Here is a 16,923-nt window from a genome sequence, read left to right on the forward strand (position 1 = left end):
AATAAAATATGTAAAGATGTAAAATAAGAGTTTAAATAATTCACTTTGGAAAAATTATATTGGTGCTTGGTGTCAGAGTTTCTCGTTCACTCTTTCGTTCCTTTTAAGCAGAATCTTCTTTTTCTACAGGATTCTAAACTGCCTTCCTCGGTTCGCAGTACTCTTTTGGAACTGTTTGGTCAAATAGAAAGAGAATTTGAAAACCTTTATATTGAAAACTTAGAATGTGAGTATCTCTCTTATTTTAAATACTGTTATAACTTTTCACTTCTCCATACAAATATTTGAGAGTTTAATTTGTGGGTAGACATTCACCTTTGTATTCCTTTTCTGTTCTGCTTTGACAAACTGTAGGGGCTCAGGATGGCACACGTTTATTATCTGACTGCTCTGCACACTCAAGTCAGGGTGTTGGCAGAGCTGTGCTCCTTCTGGAGCATGAGGAGGAGTGTGTCTCCTGCTGGTTTGGGTTGTGATCTCAGTTCCCTGTGGTGTGAAGACAGAGGCCCCCATCTTGCTGGCATTCCCCCTGTCCTTGGCTCGATGGCCTTCCTTCCTCTTTATCTTCAAAGCCATCAGTGGCAGGCAGAGTCCTCCTTGTCCATCTCTGATTTACTCCTAGGGACACGTGGGAAGGATGGGCCGCCTGGGTCACACAGCATCATCTCCCATCAGAGGTCCTTCACTTCAGTCACACCTGCAGGGCTCCTTTGCCACCAGGTCATGTGTTCACAGGTTATCTTTGGGGCAGGCAGTATTCTGCTGACCACACCTGGCAATCTGAATTATGACTTTATGAAGAACGAATGCATCTTATAACTTTCCCTACACAAAGTATACTATAAATTAAGAAAACATTGATTCATTTCTTTAAAATATACTGTGTTTAGAGAACTTCCTAAAATGTGTGTGTTATCTGTTTGACTTATTAAAGGTAAATCAAAAGAATTTTTAATTAGCTTGGCTTTAGATTTTTTTTTTTAAATTTTAGAAACAATGTATTCATTTGCTTAAAGAGTCAAGCAGTGTAAGAAGGAAAGATCTACCTTTACCCCCTGCCTATAGGCCCATCCCACACTGCAAAGGAAAACATTTTCTGCATATTTTGCTTTTAGTTCTTCTCACGATAATTTTTGTTTTGTTTTGGACTTTATCCTCTTTTTTTAAATGTCTGTTAAGTTTTAAGGACGTACTTTCCAACTTTCCAGCCTTAACACTTAAGCAGTGATTTTGATACAGAGACTTCCACTTTCTCTGAATCCAGGGATGCTGCCCGGATGCTAGTTTAGAGTTGGGCAGGTTGGGAAGTCCCTGGCACGACTGATCCATTACCTGTGTCATTCACCATAGCAGTTTTGTTTGTTTGTTTGTTTGTTTTGCGGTACGCGGGCCTCTCACTGTCGTGGCCTCTCCCGTTGCGGAGCACAGGCTCAGCGGCCATGGCTCACGGGCCCAGCCGCTCCGCGGCATGTGGGATCTTCCCAGACCGGGGCACGAACCCGTGTCCCCTGCATCGGCAGGTGGACTCTCAACCACTGTGCCACCAGGGAAGCCCCATAGCAGTTTTTGATGAAAGGTTTTTCTAACTGCTTTTCCCTGGGAATGATTTTCCCCACGCCAGCTGTCCTTCCTTTCTCCTGCATGTCGTCCTGTCCTGGCAGCCAGATCATCAAATCCTAAGAGGAGGGATGGGGAATTTTCTCCATGTGTCTCTGGAGCTGGTAGCCGGCATTCACGGCCACAATTAAGAAAGCAGAGGTCAGAAAGGCAGGGTCCGTCTGTGGGCTGCCTTGGCTTCTTGGTCATGATAATTTTTGTAAATTGAAATAATCTTCTATTTTAGCCATGTCAGCCTTAGGCCACATGCATTTATGCTTCACTGTCAAGCGTTGGGAAATGAACCTGTCCTTCTTTACCCTCTCACTGTTCCATTATCTTCAGTTTTTGTTATTTTTTTTTAAATAATTTTTTAAAATTTATTTATTTATTTTTGGCTGCGTTGGGTCTTCGTTGCTGTGTGTAGGCTTTTTCTAGTTGCTACTCTTCGTTGTGCGCGGGCTTCTCATTGCAGTGGCTTCTCTTGCTGCGGAGCACAGGCTCTAGGCGTGTGGGCTTCAGTAGTTGTGGCACGCGGGCTCAGTAGTTGTGGCTCGCGGGCTCTAGAGTGCAGGCTTAGTAGTTGTGGTGTATGGGCTTAGTTGCTCTGTGACATGTGAGATCTTCCCGGACCAGGGCTCAAACCCGTGTGCCGTGCATTGACAGGCGGATTCTTAACCACTGCGCCACCAGGAAAGTCCAGTTTTTGTTATTTTTATAGAGCTTGTGTTTATAAAATTTATATCATGCAAATGTAATCATAATCAGGATTTTCATGTTTTTTAAGTTGTTTCCAAAAATTGAATACTAATAAATAGCATTTGCATTGTTAAAATATTTTTCACTCTGGAAGTAATTGGTGTGGATCAGTGGTGAAGACAGTGTAATCCTGTGTCATTTAAACTTTGCTGTTGGAAAATTTAATGTTTTAATATTGGATTCTCTTATAAGTCCACCTTGAAAATTTACAGAGTGAGTAATTATGCCAACTTTTTATCAAATAAAAATTAGGTACCGTGTACTGCATCTGATTTTAAGGGTTTGTTATCAGAGTTGTAGCAACCCAGGTATTACTGAATTTCCATTGTGATCTAAGGCCTTATGTTTTATGAGTTGATGCAGTTTGTTCAAGAAAAACTATAGGGCTACAAACAACTAATGCTGGAGGTACTTGGAGTTTACACTGTCAGTTGCTTAATGGTTTTGGTGGCTTCCTGCTGCCTGTGAACATGTCCAAATGCTCAGGCTGGATCTGTTCCGAGCCTTTTGCCCTCGGCCTTCCTTCCACACCACCCTCCCCGCCCTCCCTGCCCTCCCTGTAGCCTCAGCACACCGTGGGCAGCCTGGGCAGCGTCAGGCACAGAGCCCAAGTGCTGGCTGCATGCGCGGCTCATGGGATCTCAGTTCCCTGACCAGGGATTGAACTGGGCCCTGAGAGTGAGAGCGCCGAGTCCTAACCACTGGACCGCCAGGGAACTCCCAAATGTTAATTTTTTTTTTTTTTTTTTCCCCTTGAATTTTTAATCTTTGAGGTATATAATCCTCACTGTGCTCTGTGGTGCCAGGCAACAATAGTTAGGTTTTGTTATTGTATATTTTTTCCCCCCAATTTCAGTATTCTCAGCTAGATTGTAAGTGTTTCATTGAGTTTTGGACAGTGTCAGAATAACATTTTTAAGTGCATTGAATAAAGTACAAAGGACACGAACTATGTTGAAATCCAAGAGCCCTGCTTGAGGACCCGATAGCACAAGGTCTTTCTGGTGTGGGAAGTGTGGTGGGCTTTTTAATTTTGGAATGATGTCTTGAGTTTTTTGGAACTCTGTAAATGTGACCTTGTTTACTGGGATATCATTCCTGTGTTTGTTTAGACAGTACTAATGTATAACATTTTTATGTGTTCACTTTTGGATTTGGTGAATATACATCAAAAGTACATGTTTTACTTTTCAGTGCGCAGAGAAATCGAGACTCTTAATGACCGTTTAGCTGCCGAAGGACAAGCAATCGATGGGGCAGAGCTGAGTAAGGGCCAGCTCAAAACCAAAGGTAAGGCTGCCTTCCCACAGGACTCGCCCTACACATTACGCTCGGAGGGAGTTTGGAATTTAGTGGAGGACAGGACTCACTTCCTTTCTGCAGTCATCAGGACTTGGAATAATGTAATTTGGGTGTGGGTGTAGAAGGAAGAGGAGGTTTCGGGAAGCCCCATGTCCCATGCCCCTGGCTTGCATTGTCTTCCTGTGTGGAACAGAAGGTGGGGCGAGCTGTCTCCCTGTCCCAGCTCTGACGTTCATGGTGCTTTGGTTGTGTGATTGTCTTGACGGTTGGTTCTGTGTCTCTGCAGCCAGTCACAGTACCAGCCAGCTTTCTCAGAAACTGAAGACTACCTACAAGGCCTCCACCAGCAAGGTACGTGTGGCTCTCAACCTGTCACGTGTATGTAGGGTGTGCACATATGTGCGATAGAGAGAAACCTAATTTTTAAAAGGAGTATTGTCGATGTTAAGTGGCCACAGTGCATAGACACCTGGACATTACCTTTGTTACTGCGGCTGATACATTATGTGTTAGTGTGGTTTTTTTTTGTGGGAAAGTACATTTTGTATTGTTATTTGGCTTGATATGGAGATTCTGAATTTGGAGAAGCTAATAAATGGGTATAAAGCAGTGGAACTTACGTTCTGAGCTATAGTTACATTTTAGTTCACCGCTTCTTTAATTTTCTAAGTATGATCAAGAAATGAAGGTCTGTGTCCAAGGCAAATAGAGATATTTGTCATATTTTGCTTTTTTAAAAATTATCTTCTTCTGACATTCTTAAAGTGGCAAAGACTTAATTATTTGGGAATTAATTTATCTATGGGGGAGTACTGTTATGAAGTAATATTTTGAGGTAATTTTGTGTGCATCACCACGTTGGAGTATTTGGAATAAACAAAAGATAAATTAATCACCTAACCTTAATGAGTGTACATTACTTTTGCTAAACCTTAGAAAAAAGTTGAAATTTGTGGTGAGTCTGCTGTGAAGGCTATAGTTAATGTTAGCTTTTTACTTTTCCAATTTGCTCTCTTCAGCTTAAAGTTACTTATGATATCCACAGTGAGATGAACTGCAATTCAAGGAGCAGCTTCAGTCTTACGCTATTTCTGCTTATTTGAAAGTCTTTGGTAATTTTTTGTTGTTTAAAAATCTGAATATTGCTGACTTTTTGTGTTTCCTTTGATTACTCTAGAGTGTAAGTGGCTAATTAAAATTTTTTTATTCTGTATTATCTAGCTTATACTTAGTAGTTTTGCAGTTTTTAATAAATTAACATTAAACTACTTCTTTAAAATGTCAAGTGGGGTTATGTTCTTCCTTATCTAACTTCTTGTTATATTGTTTTGAATTATATTGTTTATTCCAGTTTATGTATACAGTGTATGGTCTTAGAATTCCAAAACTTTGTGATCATTCCTTTTTTTTTTCAATTTTATTTATTTTTGGCTGTGTTTGGTCTTCGTTGTGGTGCTCGGGCTTCTTATTGTGGAGGCTTCTCTTGTTGAGGAGCACGGGCTCTAGGTGTGCAGGCTTCAGTAGTTGCAGCATGCGGGCTCAGTAGTTGTGGCTCACAGGCTCTAGAGCACAGGCTCAGTAGTTGTGGCACACAGGCTTAGTTGCTCTGTGGCAGGTGGGATCTTCCGGACCAGGGCTCGAACCCGTGTCCCCTGCATTGGCAGGTGGATTCTTAACCACTCCGCCACCAGGGAATTCCCTGTGATCATTTCTGAAGTAGAGGAAGAAAGGATTATATAGAGTTACCCCTTACCATGAGTAGTAAAACTTAAGAATTGGGCAAAGGTAAAAATATGTACAATAATTGCTTTAAAAGAATGTGTTAGACATATTTAAAGCCCCAGTCATTTTAGAAACTAAAAATTCATCTGGATTAGAAAAAACCATCTTCATAGCACTGTGCACCCATCTTAAAGAGTGAAGGTGAACATGGAGATCTGGCGTGTTTTGCCCTGGCCACAGGGTGAGTTCTCATAGTGGAGCCGGGAAGGCTTCTCACTCCCCCGCAGAGCCACCCTTCCTGGGGGCCTGGGACTCAGCTCTAAGGCCTGTTGGGACAGCGCCACATTCTAACCGGCCAACCACTTTATAGGAACTTGTGAAATTGTTCACACAGGTTTTTATAAAGATAAGTATCTTTTGCTGTGAAAAAGCCTGTTTTGGTTTTTTAGAGCACTTTAAGTTGTATCTCAGTGCAGAATAATTCAGAAGCATCCTTCTGCTTTTCCATCACAAATGTTCCCTGGGAGTAATTCAGTCTGTCTTGTGGGCCTCTTTGCAGTTGTGTCTGAGTCCACATTTTTAAAGTAGTTCATAGGTGGTCAGAGTATGACGGACACCTGGAAGCAGCACCTGAGACCGTTTGCGCAGTATCATCAACTGCATGCCCTCTCCCCATACTCCTCTGGAAATGCAGTCGGCATGAGGCTTGGCCATGACCGGAATGTTGGCCGTGACCCCAGTTTCTGCTGGTCGAGTCGGGGCGGTTTGTGTCTCGTAACAGTGCTGTCTGGGAAGCTTCCCACCGCTCACCGTGCGCTTTGCCCCTGCCCCTCCTAAAGGCGTCTGAAGGGCACCAGAGGCACAAAAGCACTTTTCCTTGTGGAGGGACCGCATGGTGTTGCCGGATTGGGTGGGATATGAGCTTTCAGAAGGAAGAGGAAGGTGAGGGTGTGAGGTTGAGCAAGGCCTTCTTTCTTTTGGAAACTCATATTGTATCCTGCCCTTCTTTTAAATTTAAACCCAGTCAGTGGACCCTGTTTATTTAACTTGTGGAAGAGTGGGTCTCTCCGTTGTGCATCTGTTTTAGTCTTTCACTGTATCAGGAATCGTTTGAAGGCTCATCCTGAGGTGGTGGAACAGTGGATTGTGTTTTAAGCCTTTATACTAAAAATAAATTTAGATACATTTTTAGGGCTTTGCTAATAAATCAGTGTTTAAAACAGCTCTGTAATACCACCCATTTTTCTTTTTCACTTGATTTTACGGTTTCAGTATTCTGATTAATTTAATTATTCTAATTTAATTAAAAGCTGAAAAGCCATCTTTTATCTTAGACAGTTTAGAAACCAAACTCTTTGTGTTTAATTAGCATCTTCCTCGTGCACTTACAAAAGAAAGTGAGAATTATTTGCTGTTTGTGTCATACAGGAGCAGAGCGACAGCCCTTTCCTAGTGCAGGGCCGGTGCCGAGCCCATGCTCAGTAACCTCATCTATTACAAGTGTTGTCTTTTGTTTCCTCCCCTGCCTTGGACTCTTTTCCTCCTGATAATATGTGGTTGGTATGAATTACCAAAAATAAAAAAGCACAAGTTCCCAAATAATAAGAATAATTAGCGTTAAGGGTTTGGGGTATACCTTCCTAAGTTTTTTTTTTTTTTTTAAAATTTGGATATTTTGTCTGATGGTTTGGATTTGTGAGAGAGGACGTGTAAGGTACACAGGTAGGCAAGCATTGGAAGTGGGGGGATCGTGGGGCTCTTCCGAGGCCTTCATAAGGACTTTCTTCCTGCTGTGTGAGATCCAGCTGCACCTATGTTGTGTTGCTGTAACATTTAAAATTTTCTATTCAGTGATTTATGCATCTTCAAGACATGCTGTCTTATTTTTTTTTAACTTAAACACATTCGCTCAGTAAATTACCATCACAATTTCAGATCGTCTCCAGCTTCAAGACCACCACGTCCAGGGCAGTGTGCCAGCTCGTGAAGGAGTATATCGGCCACAGGGATGGCATCTGGGACGTCAGTGTGGCGAGGACGCAGCCTGTGGTGCTGGGGACCGCGTCTGCCGGTGAGTCCACACCAGCCTCACTGCTGGCAGCCGTGGCCTGCCCTGGAAGCAGAAGTGGCCGAGTGGCGTTGAAACCTAAGCATGTAGAGGAGTCCGCCGTCAGGAGCCCCAGGGTGGTGTTAGAGAGACCCCCCCCTTTCTCGTCATTGGAGAGGAGATGCTTTTGAGAGCTAGTTAAGGTGCGTAACCTAATAATCCTTCAGGAAAAAATTCCTAAAATTAAAAATGTGCTCACTTGTGGAAAATGACTGCCAGCCTGTGAAAAGTTACTCACTAGCTCCTACCTTTTATAGTGGAAATAGGAAATGCTAATGTCATTAGAATGATGAAGAAAGTTCTTTCTTTTGTTTAAGACTGTGTTCATATGTGAGCACCCCAGATTGTTTTGGAAATTACAGTTTCAGAAAAGAATACAGAGACCCTTTTCTGATATTTCTGAAATCTCACTTGGATAATCGGCATTTTGTTTCAGGTTTCCCTTATTAAGTCTCCTTTTTATCTTTTTATTACTGTGCCCAGAGAGGAGAGGTCCAAAGAGCATGTATTATCTCAAATAATTTGTAACTGGATTTGGATGCTACTTGCATTTGAATATAGCTTTTGATATTCTGAAAAGTCTTAATATTTCAACAAAATAACGAGCCCTTGACTCAAGTGACCGCTGTGTCCCAAGTCCCCAGCCTGGTGCCGGCAGTGCACAGTGCCTAGGCATTCAGGTCTCTAGGTTCCCCCTGCTGGTTCTGTGGCCTCGGATGGGTCACCGGCCTCCTATCCTCTCGGATCAGTTGGATCACAGAGGAGTTTGAGCACAGTTGCACGAGGTACTGGTGGTGATGTAACTTCTCAGTTTTAGAATTTTTATCTTCCTCTTTTATTAAAAAGACCATAAAATCGGCAGCTCACTCATGTTCGTTTCAATCTTGCAGATCACACGGCTCTGCTCTGGAGCATTGAGACGGGGCGGAGCCTCGCCAAGTACACGGGCCACGTGGGGTCAGGTGAGCAGTGGGACCACGGGGCGTCCTCTCCCAGGGAGGGCCAGGCCTCTGCCTCTGACTGTGTGAGCTTCACGAAGGGGCAGCTCAGCTCCCTGAACAGCGTTGTCCCAAGGGTGGCGTAGAAAGCTGGCCACCTGTGCACACTTTGGAACTGGAACATGTGCACTAGCATCATGAACTGTGTTCCATTGGGAGGGTCCTCGGTGCAGAGGTGCTTTGTGCGTCAGCCCCTGGGATCCTGGTGGGTGTGGATGTGGCTTTTTCCTGTGGGCACTGGTGGGCAGGTGTCTCTGTTCCTCCCAGCGCCCCGGCTCCAGGCCATGTGCCACGCTGCCCCCCGGCTCACTCACCCCTCACCCCTGCTGACAGGCTTTGCAGTGGTGTCCGCCCTCCGCCTCCACGGACTTGGGTGAAACCCTTTCCTCTGCGTGTCTTCCGTCCTGTTGGGGGAGGGAGTACCTGCTGTCCTGTCAGGACCGTGGCCAGGCTCCTCCTTCTCTTAGGGTACCTGCTCTCGTCTGTCCCTGTCGCCTCAGCGTGAGAACCAGCTCCTACCTTTCCACATGGAATGTCCCCGCCCCACATACACTCCTGCCTCATCTGCCGTCCCCTCCAGCTGGGACCCACTGTCTTCCCCCAGGTCTGTGTCTGGGTGGCTGCTGCTGCCTGCAGTGGATGTGACAGGCTAAATAGACAACCTAAACATTAAAGTGTTAGCCAGCCTGTATAAAAAATTCACAGCAGTCTCCTGCTCATCCCTCCTCACTCCTCATTTTCACTTCTCAAAAGGTGATCACTTTTAACGGTTTTAAATAGTTTGCTTTTTTCTTCTATTTAAAAAACTAGTCTATCTTATTATTTCTTAATTTTGGAGTTTTCTACAAGGAAGTGACTCTTATTAAGGAGAAGGAGATTGGCTCACTTCCTCCCTCCATCCCTCTGTGCTCCTTGTCATCGTGAAATGGTTACGGCTCAACTTCCATTTAAATGGATGTTCAGGTTTTACCTACTTGTGGCTGCATCCATATAGTTCACAGCTCCCAAGCACGTACCTTACTTGCAATCCCCAGTTTTGCTTCCTCTGAAGGGAAAAGTGGCCTTTTATTTTGGTCTTGTTTCGTGCAGATCTGCCTGAAATGTGGCATTCCCTGCATGTCTGTGTTCCTTTGCTGTCACTCTGGCCCCTCCCTGAAGCCTCCCCTCCCTCTGACAGTTGGTGCCCAGGACTGTAGCACAGATGCCTGCAGTCTACCTCCTTTGTCCTCCTGGGCTTTCTCTCCACCTCTGTCCTCCGTTACCTCCTGTCTTCTGGACCCTGTTCTTTCTCTTTCTCCAGGGAAGCCTGTCTTTCAGTAGCTTCCTTCTTAAAGGGTCTTACAGGAAAAATTTTGAGACTGTAAAATGCTTGAAGAATGTATTTTACCTTTACACTTGATGGGTAGTTTGGCCGAGTATAGTCTTCTATGTAGGAAGTACTTTTCTTTGAAAATGAAGATAGTGCTCTGCTGACCTGTTTTTTTCTTTTTAAAAAATTTAAAATTTTTTATTTCTTATAAATTTATTTATTTTTGGCTGTGTTGGGTCTTTGTTGATGCGCAAAGGCTTTCTCTAGTTGCGGTGAGCAGGGGCTTCTCTTGTTGCGGAGCTCGGGCTCTAGGTATGTGGGCTTCAGTAGTTGTGGCGTGTGGGCTCAGTAGTTGTGGCATGCGGGCCTAGTTGCTCCATAGCATGTGGGATTTTCCCAGACCAGAGATTGAACCTGTGTCCCCTGCATTAGCAGGCATATTCTTAACCACTGCGCCACCAGGGAAGTCCCTGACTTGTTTTTTCATAGCTTTCAGAATTGATATTAAAAGTCTAATAATGCTCTTTTGAATCTTGGTCCTTCATAGGCAGTTGGATATTTGTCTCTGGAAGACTTTAGGATTTGTCTTTTAGGTCTTCTTACAAAAGCATTGTGTTGGACATTTGGTGGGACTTGGCGGTCTAGAAATGTACCCCCATGTCCACTCAGTCACCTGCAATCACCCCCGTGTCCACTCAGGTGCCATCACCCCTGTGTCCTGTTGGCCCCCTGTGGTCACCCGTGTGTTTGCACCCTGGCGTTTCCCGGGTGCCTCTTCTCACTGTCTTCCGTCTCTGTTGCTATGAGTTTGTGCCTGTTTCTTTCTAGACTTGTCATGCACTTAGAGGAGTCTGAGGAGAGAGCAGAGCACAGGCTGCTTTGGGCACTGTCTTTGTCGTGTTTACGCCCTGCTTTTGCTTTTTCCACCTGGTGGTGCTGATAGTGTGACTGAGTTACTGTAACAGGGGAGTGTGGAGCCCTGGGGTTTTTAATCAGCACAGCTCCCTGCAGGTGGGTTGACGTGCCTAGTGCCTGCCTCCTTCCTCTTGGGTCCTCTGAGCAGAATGTGCCCACCTGTGGACTGGCGGAGCTGCCTCCAGAGAGGAGGTGCCCAAGGTTTGTGCCCTTTCCCCCCACGCACCCCCTAACCCCTGGCGTTAGGGAGCCGAGTGGAGCCGGCCGGGTGGGGGCATGTGTCTTGTTAGACACACACGATCTTGGAGCTTGTTATAAGGAACTGTGGTCTCTGGCCCCCTCTCTTCTATTCCTCATGTGGCTGCTGTGAGTGACATTAGCTGTGCTGTGAATAAGCTGCTGGTGGGGCTGTGGGTTGGCCCGACCCGCTGACTTTGGGCTTTAAGGCCTCGTTGCACCCACACATGCTGGGGTCCCCCCGCCCCACGTAGTGATGTTGTGCTGTTAACGTCTGTGTGAACAGTACTGAGAATAAACTGGCCCTGCAGCTGGTGGTCATTGGCGCCCACCGTTTGCCAGATTCTTGGCTAAGCACGTTGCCTGCGTTCTTCACTTAAACCTTGTGGTCATCTGTGAGTATTACAAATGTTCCTGCTTGCAACACTGATTTGCTGGAGTTCACATAGACACCAGAAAGTAACAATTGATGGTTGAAATTGGGAGCATTAATACTGTTTGTTAGTAGTGTTTATTTGGGGCATTTTCTATTTAACATTTTTAAGGCAGTCACAGTTTTCACCAGCTCTTCCCACAGTTCTCTCTGGTCTAGTGTTAATGGTAAAAGAGCATCTTCTAGCATTTTTCAGATTCTTAGAAAAGTATCAATCTAATGGCGTACCTGACAGAGTCTTAGTGGAAGAGAGAACTTGCTGAGGTTTGGGAAGCTCCCTGTACGTCCTGTGTCTGGGCTGTGGGGGGTGTGGGCTGGCTCTCCAGTGCCTTGGGTCGGCATGTGTTGGGGTGACAGGGAGCTGCCGACTGGGAACAGTGACCTCCACCCTTCCAGCCTCTCGTTGTCTGCCTGAGGAGAGCTCCTTGGCAGGCAGGCAGGCTCAGGACCGGTCAGTCTCCGGGCAGTGTTGTCATGGGGCCGGAGCCTCCCCAGGACACCTTGGGCAGATTCCTGCATCTGGAGAGGAGACTGGGAGGGTATCATAACTGTTCTCATCTGGTCCCGATCCATTCCGATCCGAACCGTCCCTAGGCCATCAGGGGCTTGCCTTCTCTGAGTTCCTGAGTCTTATGGAACAGAACAGACTGGGTTTTTGGAAGGGTGGGCTTGTGGGCAGCTGGGTAGGCAATAAACAGTGTGCACCACCGTAATCTGCCTCTGCTTGTTATAATTATGTTTTCTTTTTTTATCCTGGTTTATTTTTAACTCTAGGTGACTTCCCTATGTATAAAAAATAGATTATTAATATCCTTTTTCTGTGTAGCCTATTCTTGAGCAGAATATTTAATCCTATTCATATTTAGTTACTTTGTATTGTATCTCTCTTCTTTTTTTTTTGGCCCCGGCATGTGGCACTACCTCTGTTCTCTTTAACTTATGTGTTTATTCATAGTTTACTGAATTAGGATATTTAATATTGAACTATCATAGTTCCTTTAGTTTTTAAATTTAACTTTGCAATACATGCTGTAATTATAATAAATATTGATATGTTCTTATTTTAAACCTGTTTCTGTAATATTTTTATTTTGCAGTAAATTCCATTAAATTTCATCCATCAGAACAGTTGGCTCTCACCGGTATGTTGATTTTGGTTTTTTATTTATTGAACGGTTATTGCTGATCTGAAAACAGCTGTCATCATTCCTTTCTCATCAGTAGCATCAGGCTTAGCCACACCTTCCACAGAAGTTAGTCGTTAGTAGACATTTTACAAATTGCACGAGAAATGAATAAAGAAAACTATACTGAGGGGTACTTTTTTTTTTAAATGAGTAGTGGATTGCAAATTAGGTGAACTTTTAATGTCAACTTGAACTCGGCCGCGTTCTCCTGGAGGTCTTTTTACAAAACCCGTCCCTGCCACCCGCTCTTCCTGCTTGTGGGAATGTGCTCGCTTCTCTGACGCCGTCGGCACAGAGATGAGGAATTTAGCAGCCCCGAGTCGGGCTCTCTGCAGGCCCGCATCTTTACTCCTTCCCAGGCAGTTCTCCTGGAAAGAGCTGTGGTACCTTGGGTTTGTCTTCATTTCACGTAGTTTAAAAACACCTTGATTATAGGGACTTCCCTGGTGGCACAGTGGTTAAGAATCTGCCTGGCAATGCAGAGCACACGGGTTTGAGCCCTGGTCTGGGAAGGTCCCATATGCTGGGGAGCAGCTAAGCCCATGCGCCACAGCTACTGAGCCCGTGTGCTGCAACTACTGAAGCCCATGCACCTAGAGTCCGTGCTCTGCAACAAGAGAAGCCATTGCAATGAGAAGCCCGTGCACCGCAACGAAGAATAGCCCCTGCTCGCCGCAACTAGAGAAAGCCCATGTGCAGCAACGAAGACTCATTGCTGCCAAAAATAAATAAATTTTTTTAAAAAAGCCCGTGTGCAGCAACGAAGACCCAACACAGCCAAAAATAAATAAGTAAATAAATTAAAATAAAAATTAAGAAAAAATAAAATGACACCTTATCATATTGAGTTTTTCCATAAAACTGTCTGACACCTGTGGACCCCCATGGTGTTTTGGGGACACGGATGGTAACCTGAAGGACGAGTGTTTGTCTAGATAAGAGGTCAGCAAGCTTTTCTGTAAAGGACCAGGAGTAACTGTTTTCATCTTGAGGCCACACGGTCTGAGTCACAGCTGCTCAGCTCCGTTGCCACGGAAGCAGCAGAGATGGTGCACGGATGAGGGGATATGGCAGTGGGCAGTGACGCTTGTTTGTGTTTACAGGGTGGGTGGCTGCCTGGATTTGGCCCATGGGCCAGTTCTGCTTACCCCAGGACAGAGGACAGAAGTGGGACTAATCAGTGCTCTTACACTCAAGTCAGTCAGGTGGCAGGGTCCTTTGAGGGTCCAGTTTTAACAGGCCTCCCCCACAGAGCTAGTGGATGCCTGAATCAACATCTGGGGAGTAAAGGAGGCCAGGAGTTTAACCTAGTTATGTGGGCCATTTGTTTTGTGGTTGGGAAGAGACGGAGACCAGTGACAACCAGGCTGGAATGAAGGGGATGAAATCGAGACACGTCAGGAAGCTGCAGTGGGAAATGGAAACATAAAGTAGTGGCCTGGAGAGTGGAGCGCCAGACGGGGGTTTGGACAGGATGCTGACTCGGAAGGAGATGGGCAGGTCAGGCACTAAATCCATTCGACGCCACAAGACACGTGCCGCCATTTGCTGCCTTGGGGAAGCTGTGCAGCCACGCAGAGAAGGTGGGGTTCAGACAGTGCTGTCGTGGGGGCAGTGGAGGTGGCCCTTTCGCACGTCTGCGGGCCTGCCTGTGCCCCTCACCTGCCCTCTGTTTTTTCCCAAGTCCAAGTATCGCCTTGCGGCCTGGCTGGTGATAGCAAGGTCTCAGTACCAGGGGCTGCATAGCCAGCTGTGGGGCGCATCCAGGTTCAGTGAATGGGAACGTGCCCTTGAGTTATTTTGGGTTTCTGTTTTCTTAGGTTGGCCAGATGGGAAATAAAATCTGCAACTTGTAAATTTTCTCTGAACCTTCACAGCTTTCCTCCCTAAGATGAAGGGGGGTTATTTTTATAGATAATCATTATCTTTGTGTACTTTTGCTATTCTCAGTAGCATTACATAGTCTCAGAAGTAGCTGTTTAAGTATAGTCAGTCACTTGCAATCCCTCAGGTACAGAATTTAGCAGGAGCCTAGCCAGCGCATGTTTGCACCTCGGGTAATTTCCCCTCTTTCTCTCCTCAGCTTCTGGAGATCAGACCGCCCATGTCTGGAGGTATGCGGTTCAGCTGCCCACTCCTCAGCCTGCAGCCGACACTAGTGTAAGCAGCACATTTACTTACCCTGAAAGCACGATATGGGGTATGTTGGTAGGTTCTGGATGCTTGTGAGTTTTAGGATAAACTTACAATTTGTGTTGTGGGCCGAATGTGTGTGTCCCCAAAACTCATAGGTTAGATAGAGTAGAGTCCTAACCCCCCATGAGGCTGTATTTGGAGATGGGCCTCTAAGGAAGTCATTAAGGTCAAATAAGGTCACAAGGGTGGGGCCCTGATCCAGTAGGATCGGTGTCTGTAGAAGAGGCACCTGAGGGCTCCCTGTACCTTCTCGTTGCACGCACCGAGGAGAGGCCATGTGAGGACACCTGCCAGCCAGGACGCGAGCACTCACCACAGCCAGAGGGCTGGCCCCAGCCTGGCTGCTGAGCGGACCAGGGCCGAGTCTTTGTCTGTATCCGGGTGTGTTTGCTTTCACTTTCCTTTCCACAAATGTTAAACGTTTACATTACTTCTTTAAAATTTTATGGTTAAGTTATACTTCTTAATATTTTATGTATTTGATTTTAGACAACTTGTCTTTCATGTGAGGTAAATCCTGTATGTCACTGGTGCATGTGATATCATTTGCATGTGGGTAAAGTTTTTTTTTTTTGTGCCTGCTTCCTTTTTTTTAAAATTTAATTTTATTTATTTTTTTATACAGCAGGTTCTTATTAGTCATCCATTTTATACTCATCAGTATATACATGTCAATCCCAATAGCCAATTCATCACACCACCACCGCCCCGCCACTTTTCCCCTTTGGTGTCCATACGTTTGTTCTCTACATCTGTGTCTCTATTTCTGCCCGGCAAACCAGTTCATCTGTACCATTTTTCTAGGTTCCACATGTATGCGTTAATATATATTTGTTTTTCTCTTTCTCACTTACTTCACTCTGTATGACAGTCTCTAGATTCATCCACATCTCTACAAATGACCCAATTTCGTTCCTTTTTATGGCTGAATAATATTCCATCGTATATACGTACCACATCTTCTTTATCCATTTGTCTGTCATTGGGCATTTAGGGTTGCTTCCATGACCTGGCTATTGTAAATAGCGCAACCATGAACATTGGGGTGCATGTGTCTTTTTGAATTATGGTTTTCTCTGGGTATATGCCCAGTAGTGGGATTTCTGGGTTATATGGTAATTCTGTTTTTAGTTTTTTGAGGAACCTCCATACTGTTCTCCATAGTGCCTGTATCAATTTACATTCCCACCAACAGTACAAGAAGGCTCCCTTTTCTTCATACCCTCTCCAGCATTTGTTGTTTGTAGATTTTCTGATGATGCCCATTCTAACTGGTGTGAGGTGATACCTCATTGTAGTTTTGATTTGCATTTCTCTAATAATGAGTGATGTTGAGCAGCTTTTCATGTGCTTCTTGGCCATCTGTATGTCCTCTTTGGAGAAATATCTATTTAGGTCTTCTGCCCATTTTTTGATTGGGTTGTTTGTTTTTTTAATATTGAGCTACATGAGCTGCTTATATATATTAGAGATTAATTCTTTGTCCATTGATTCATTTGCAAATATTTTTTCCCATTCTCACGGTTGTCTTTTCGTCTTGCTTGTTGTTTCCTTTGCTTTGCAAAAGCTTTTAAGTTTCATTAGGTCCCATTTGTTTATTTTTGTTTTTATTTCCATTACTCTAGGAGGTGGATCAAAAAAGATCTTGCTGTGATTTATGTCAAAGAATGTTCTTCCTATGTTTTCCTCTAAGAGTTTTATAGTGTCCGGTCTTACATTTAGGTCTCTAATCCATTTTGAGTTTATTTTTGTGTGTGGTGTTAGGGAGTGTTTAATTTCATTCTTTTACATGTAGCTGTCCAGTTTTCCAAGCACCACTTATTGAAGAGACTGTCTTTTCTCCATTGTATATCCTTGCCTCCTTTGTCATAGATTAGTTGCCCATAGGTGCGTGGGTTTATCTCTGGGCTTTCTATCCTTTTCCATTGATCTGTATTTCTGTTTTTGTGCCAGTACCATATTGTCTTGATTACTGTAGCTTTGTAGTATAGTCTGAAGTCAGGGAGTCTGATTCCTCCAGCTCAGTTTTTTTCCCTCAAGACTGCTTTGGCTATTCGGGGTCTTTTGTGTCTCCATACAAATTTCAAGATTTTTTGTTCTAGTTCTGTAAAAAATGCCATTGGTAATTTGATAGGGATTGCATTGAATCTAGATTGCTTTGG

General features: G+C 44.6%; 1 protein-coding gene across 2 annotated transcripts in view; it reads left to right on the forward strand.

The window, feature by feature from the left end:
• WDR37 (WD repeat domain 37) overlaps positions 1 to 16,923 on the forward strand; it is a 58,817-nt gene that overhangs the window by 14,310 nt on the left and 27,584 nt on the right. For both annotated transcript variants that reach the window (XM_082649304.1, XM_082649305.1), the window contains exons 3-9: positions 130 to 226; positions 3,550 to 3,645; positions 3,944 to 4,008; positions 7,315 to 7,450; positions 8,377 to 8,448; positions 12,476 to 12,520; positions 14,649 to 14,725. In XM_082649304.1, coding sequence (XP_082505430.1) covers positions 130 to 226; positions 3,550 to 3,645; positions 3,944 to 4,008; positions 7,315 to 7,450; positions 8,377 to 8,448; positions 12,476 to 12,520; positions 14,649 to 14,725 — 588 coding nt within the window. The remainder of the gene's footprint in view (positions 1 to 129; positions 227 to 3,549; positions 3,646 to 3,943; positions 4,009 to 7,314; positions 7,451 to 8,376; positions 8,449 to 12,475; positions 12,521 to 14,648; positions 14,726 to 16,923) is intronic.

This window comes from Grampus griseus, assembly GCF_964374135.1.
Source record: "Grampus griseus genome assembly, chromosome: 2".
NCBI classification, from domain to species: domain Eukaryota; kingdom Metazoa; phylum Chordata; class Mammalia; order Artiodactyla; family Delphinidae; genus Grampus; species Grampus griseus.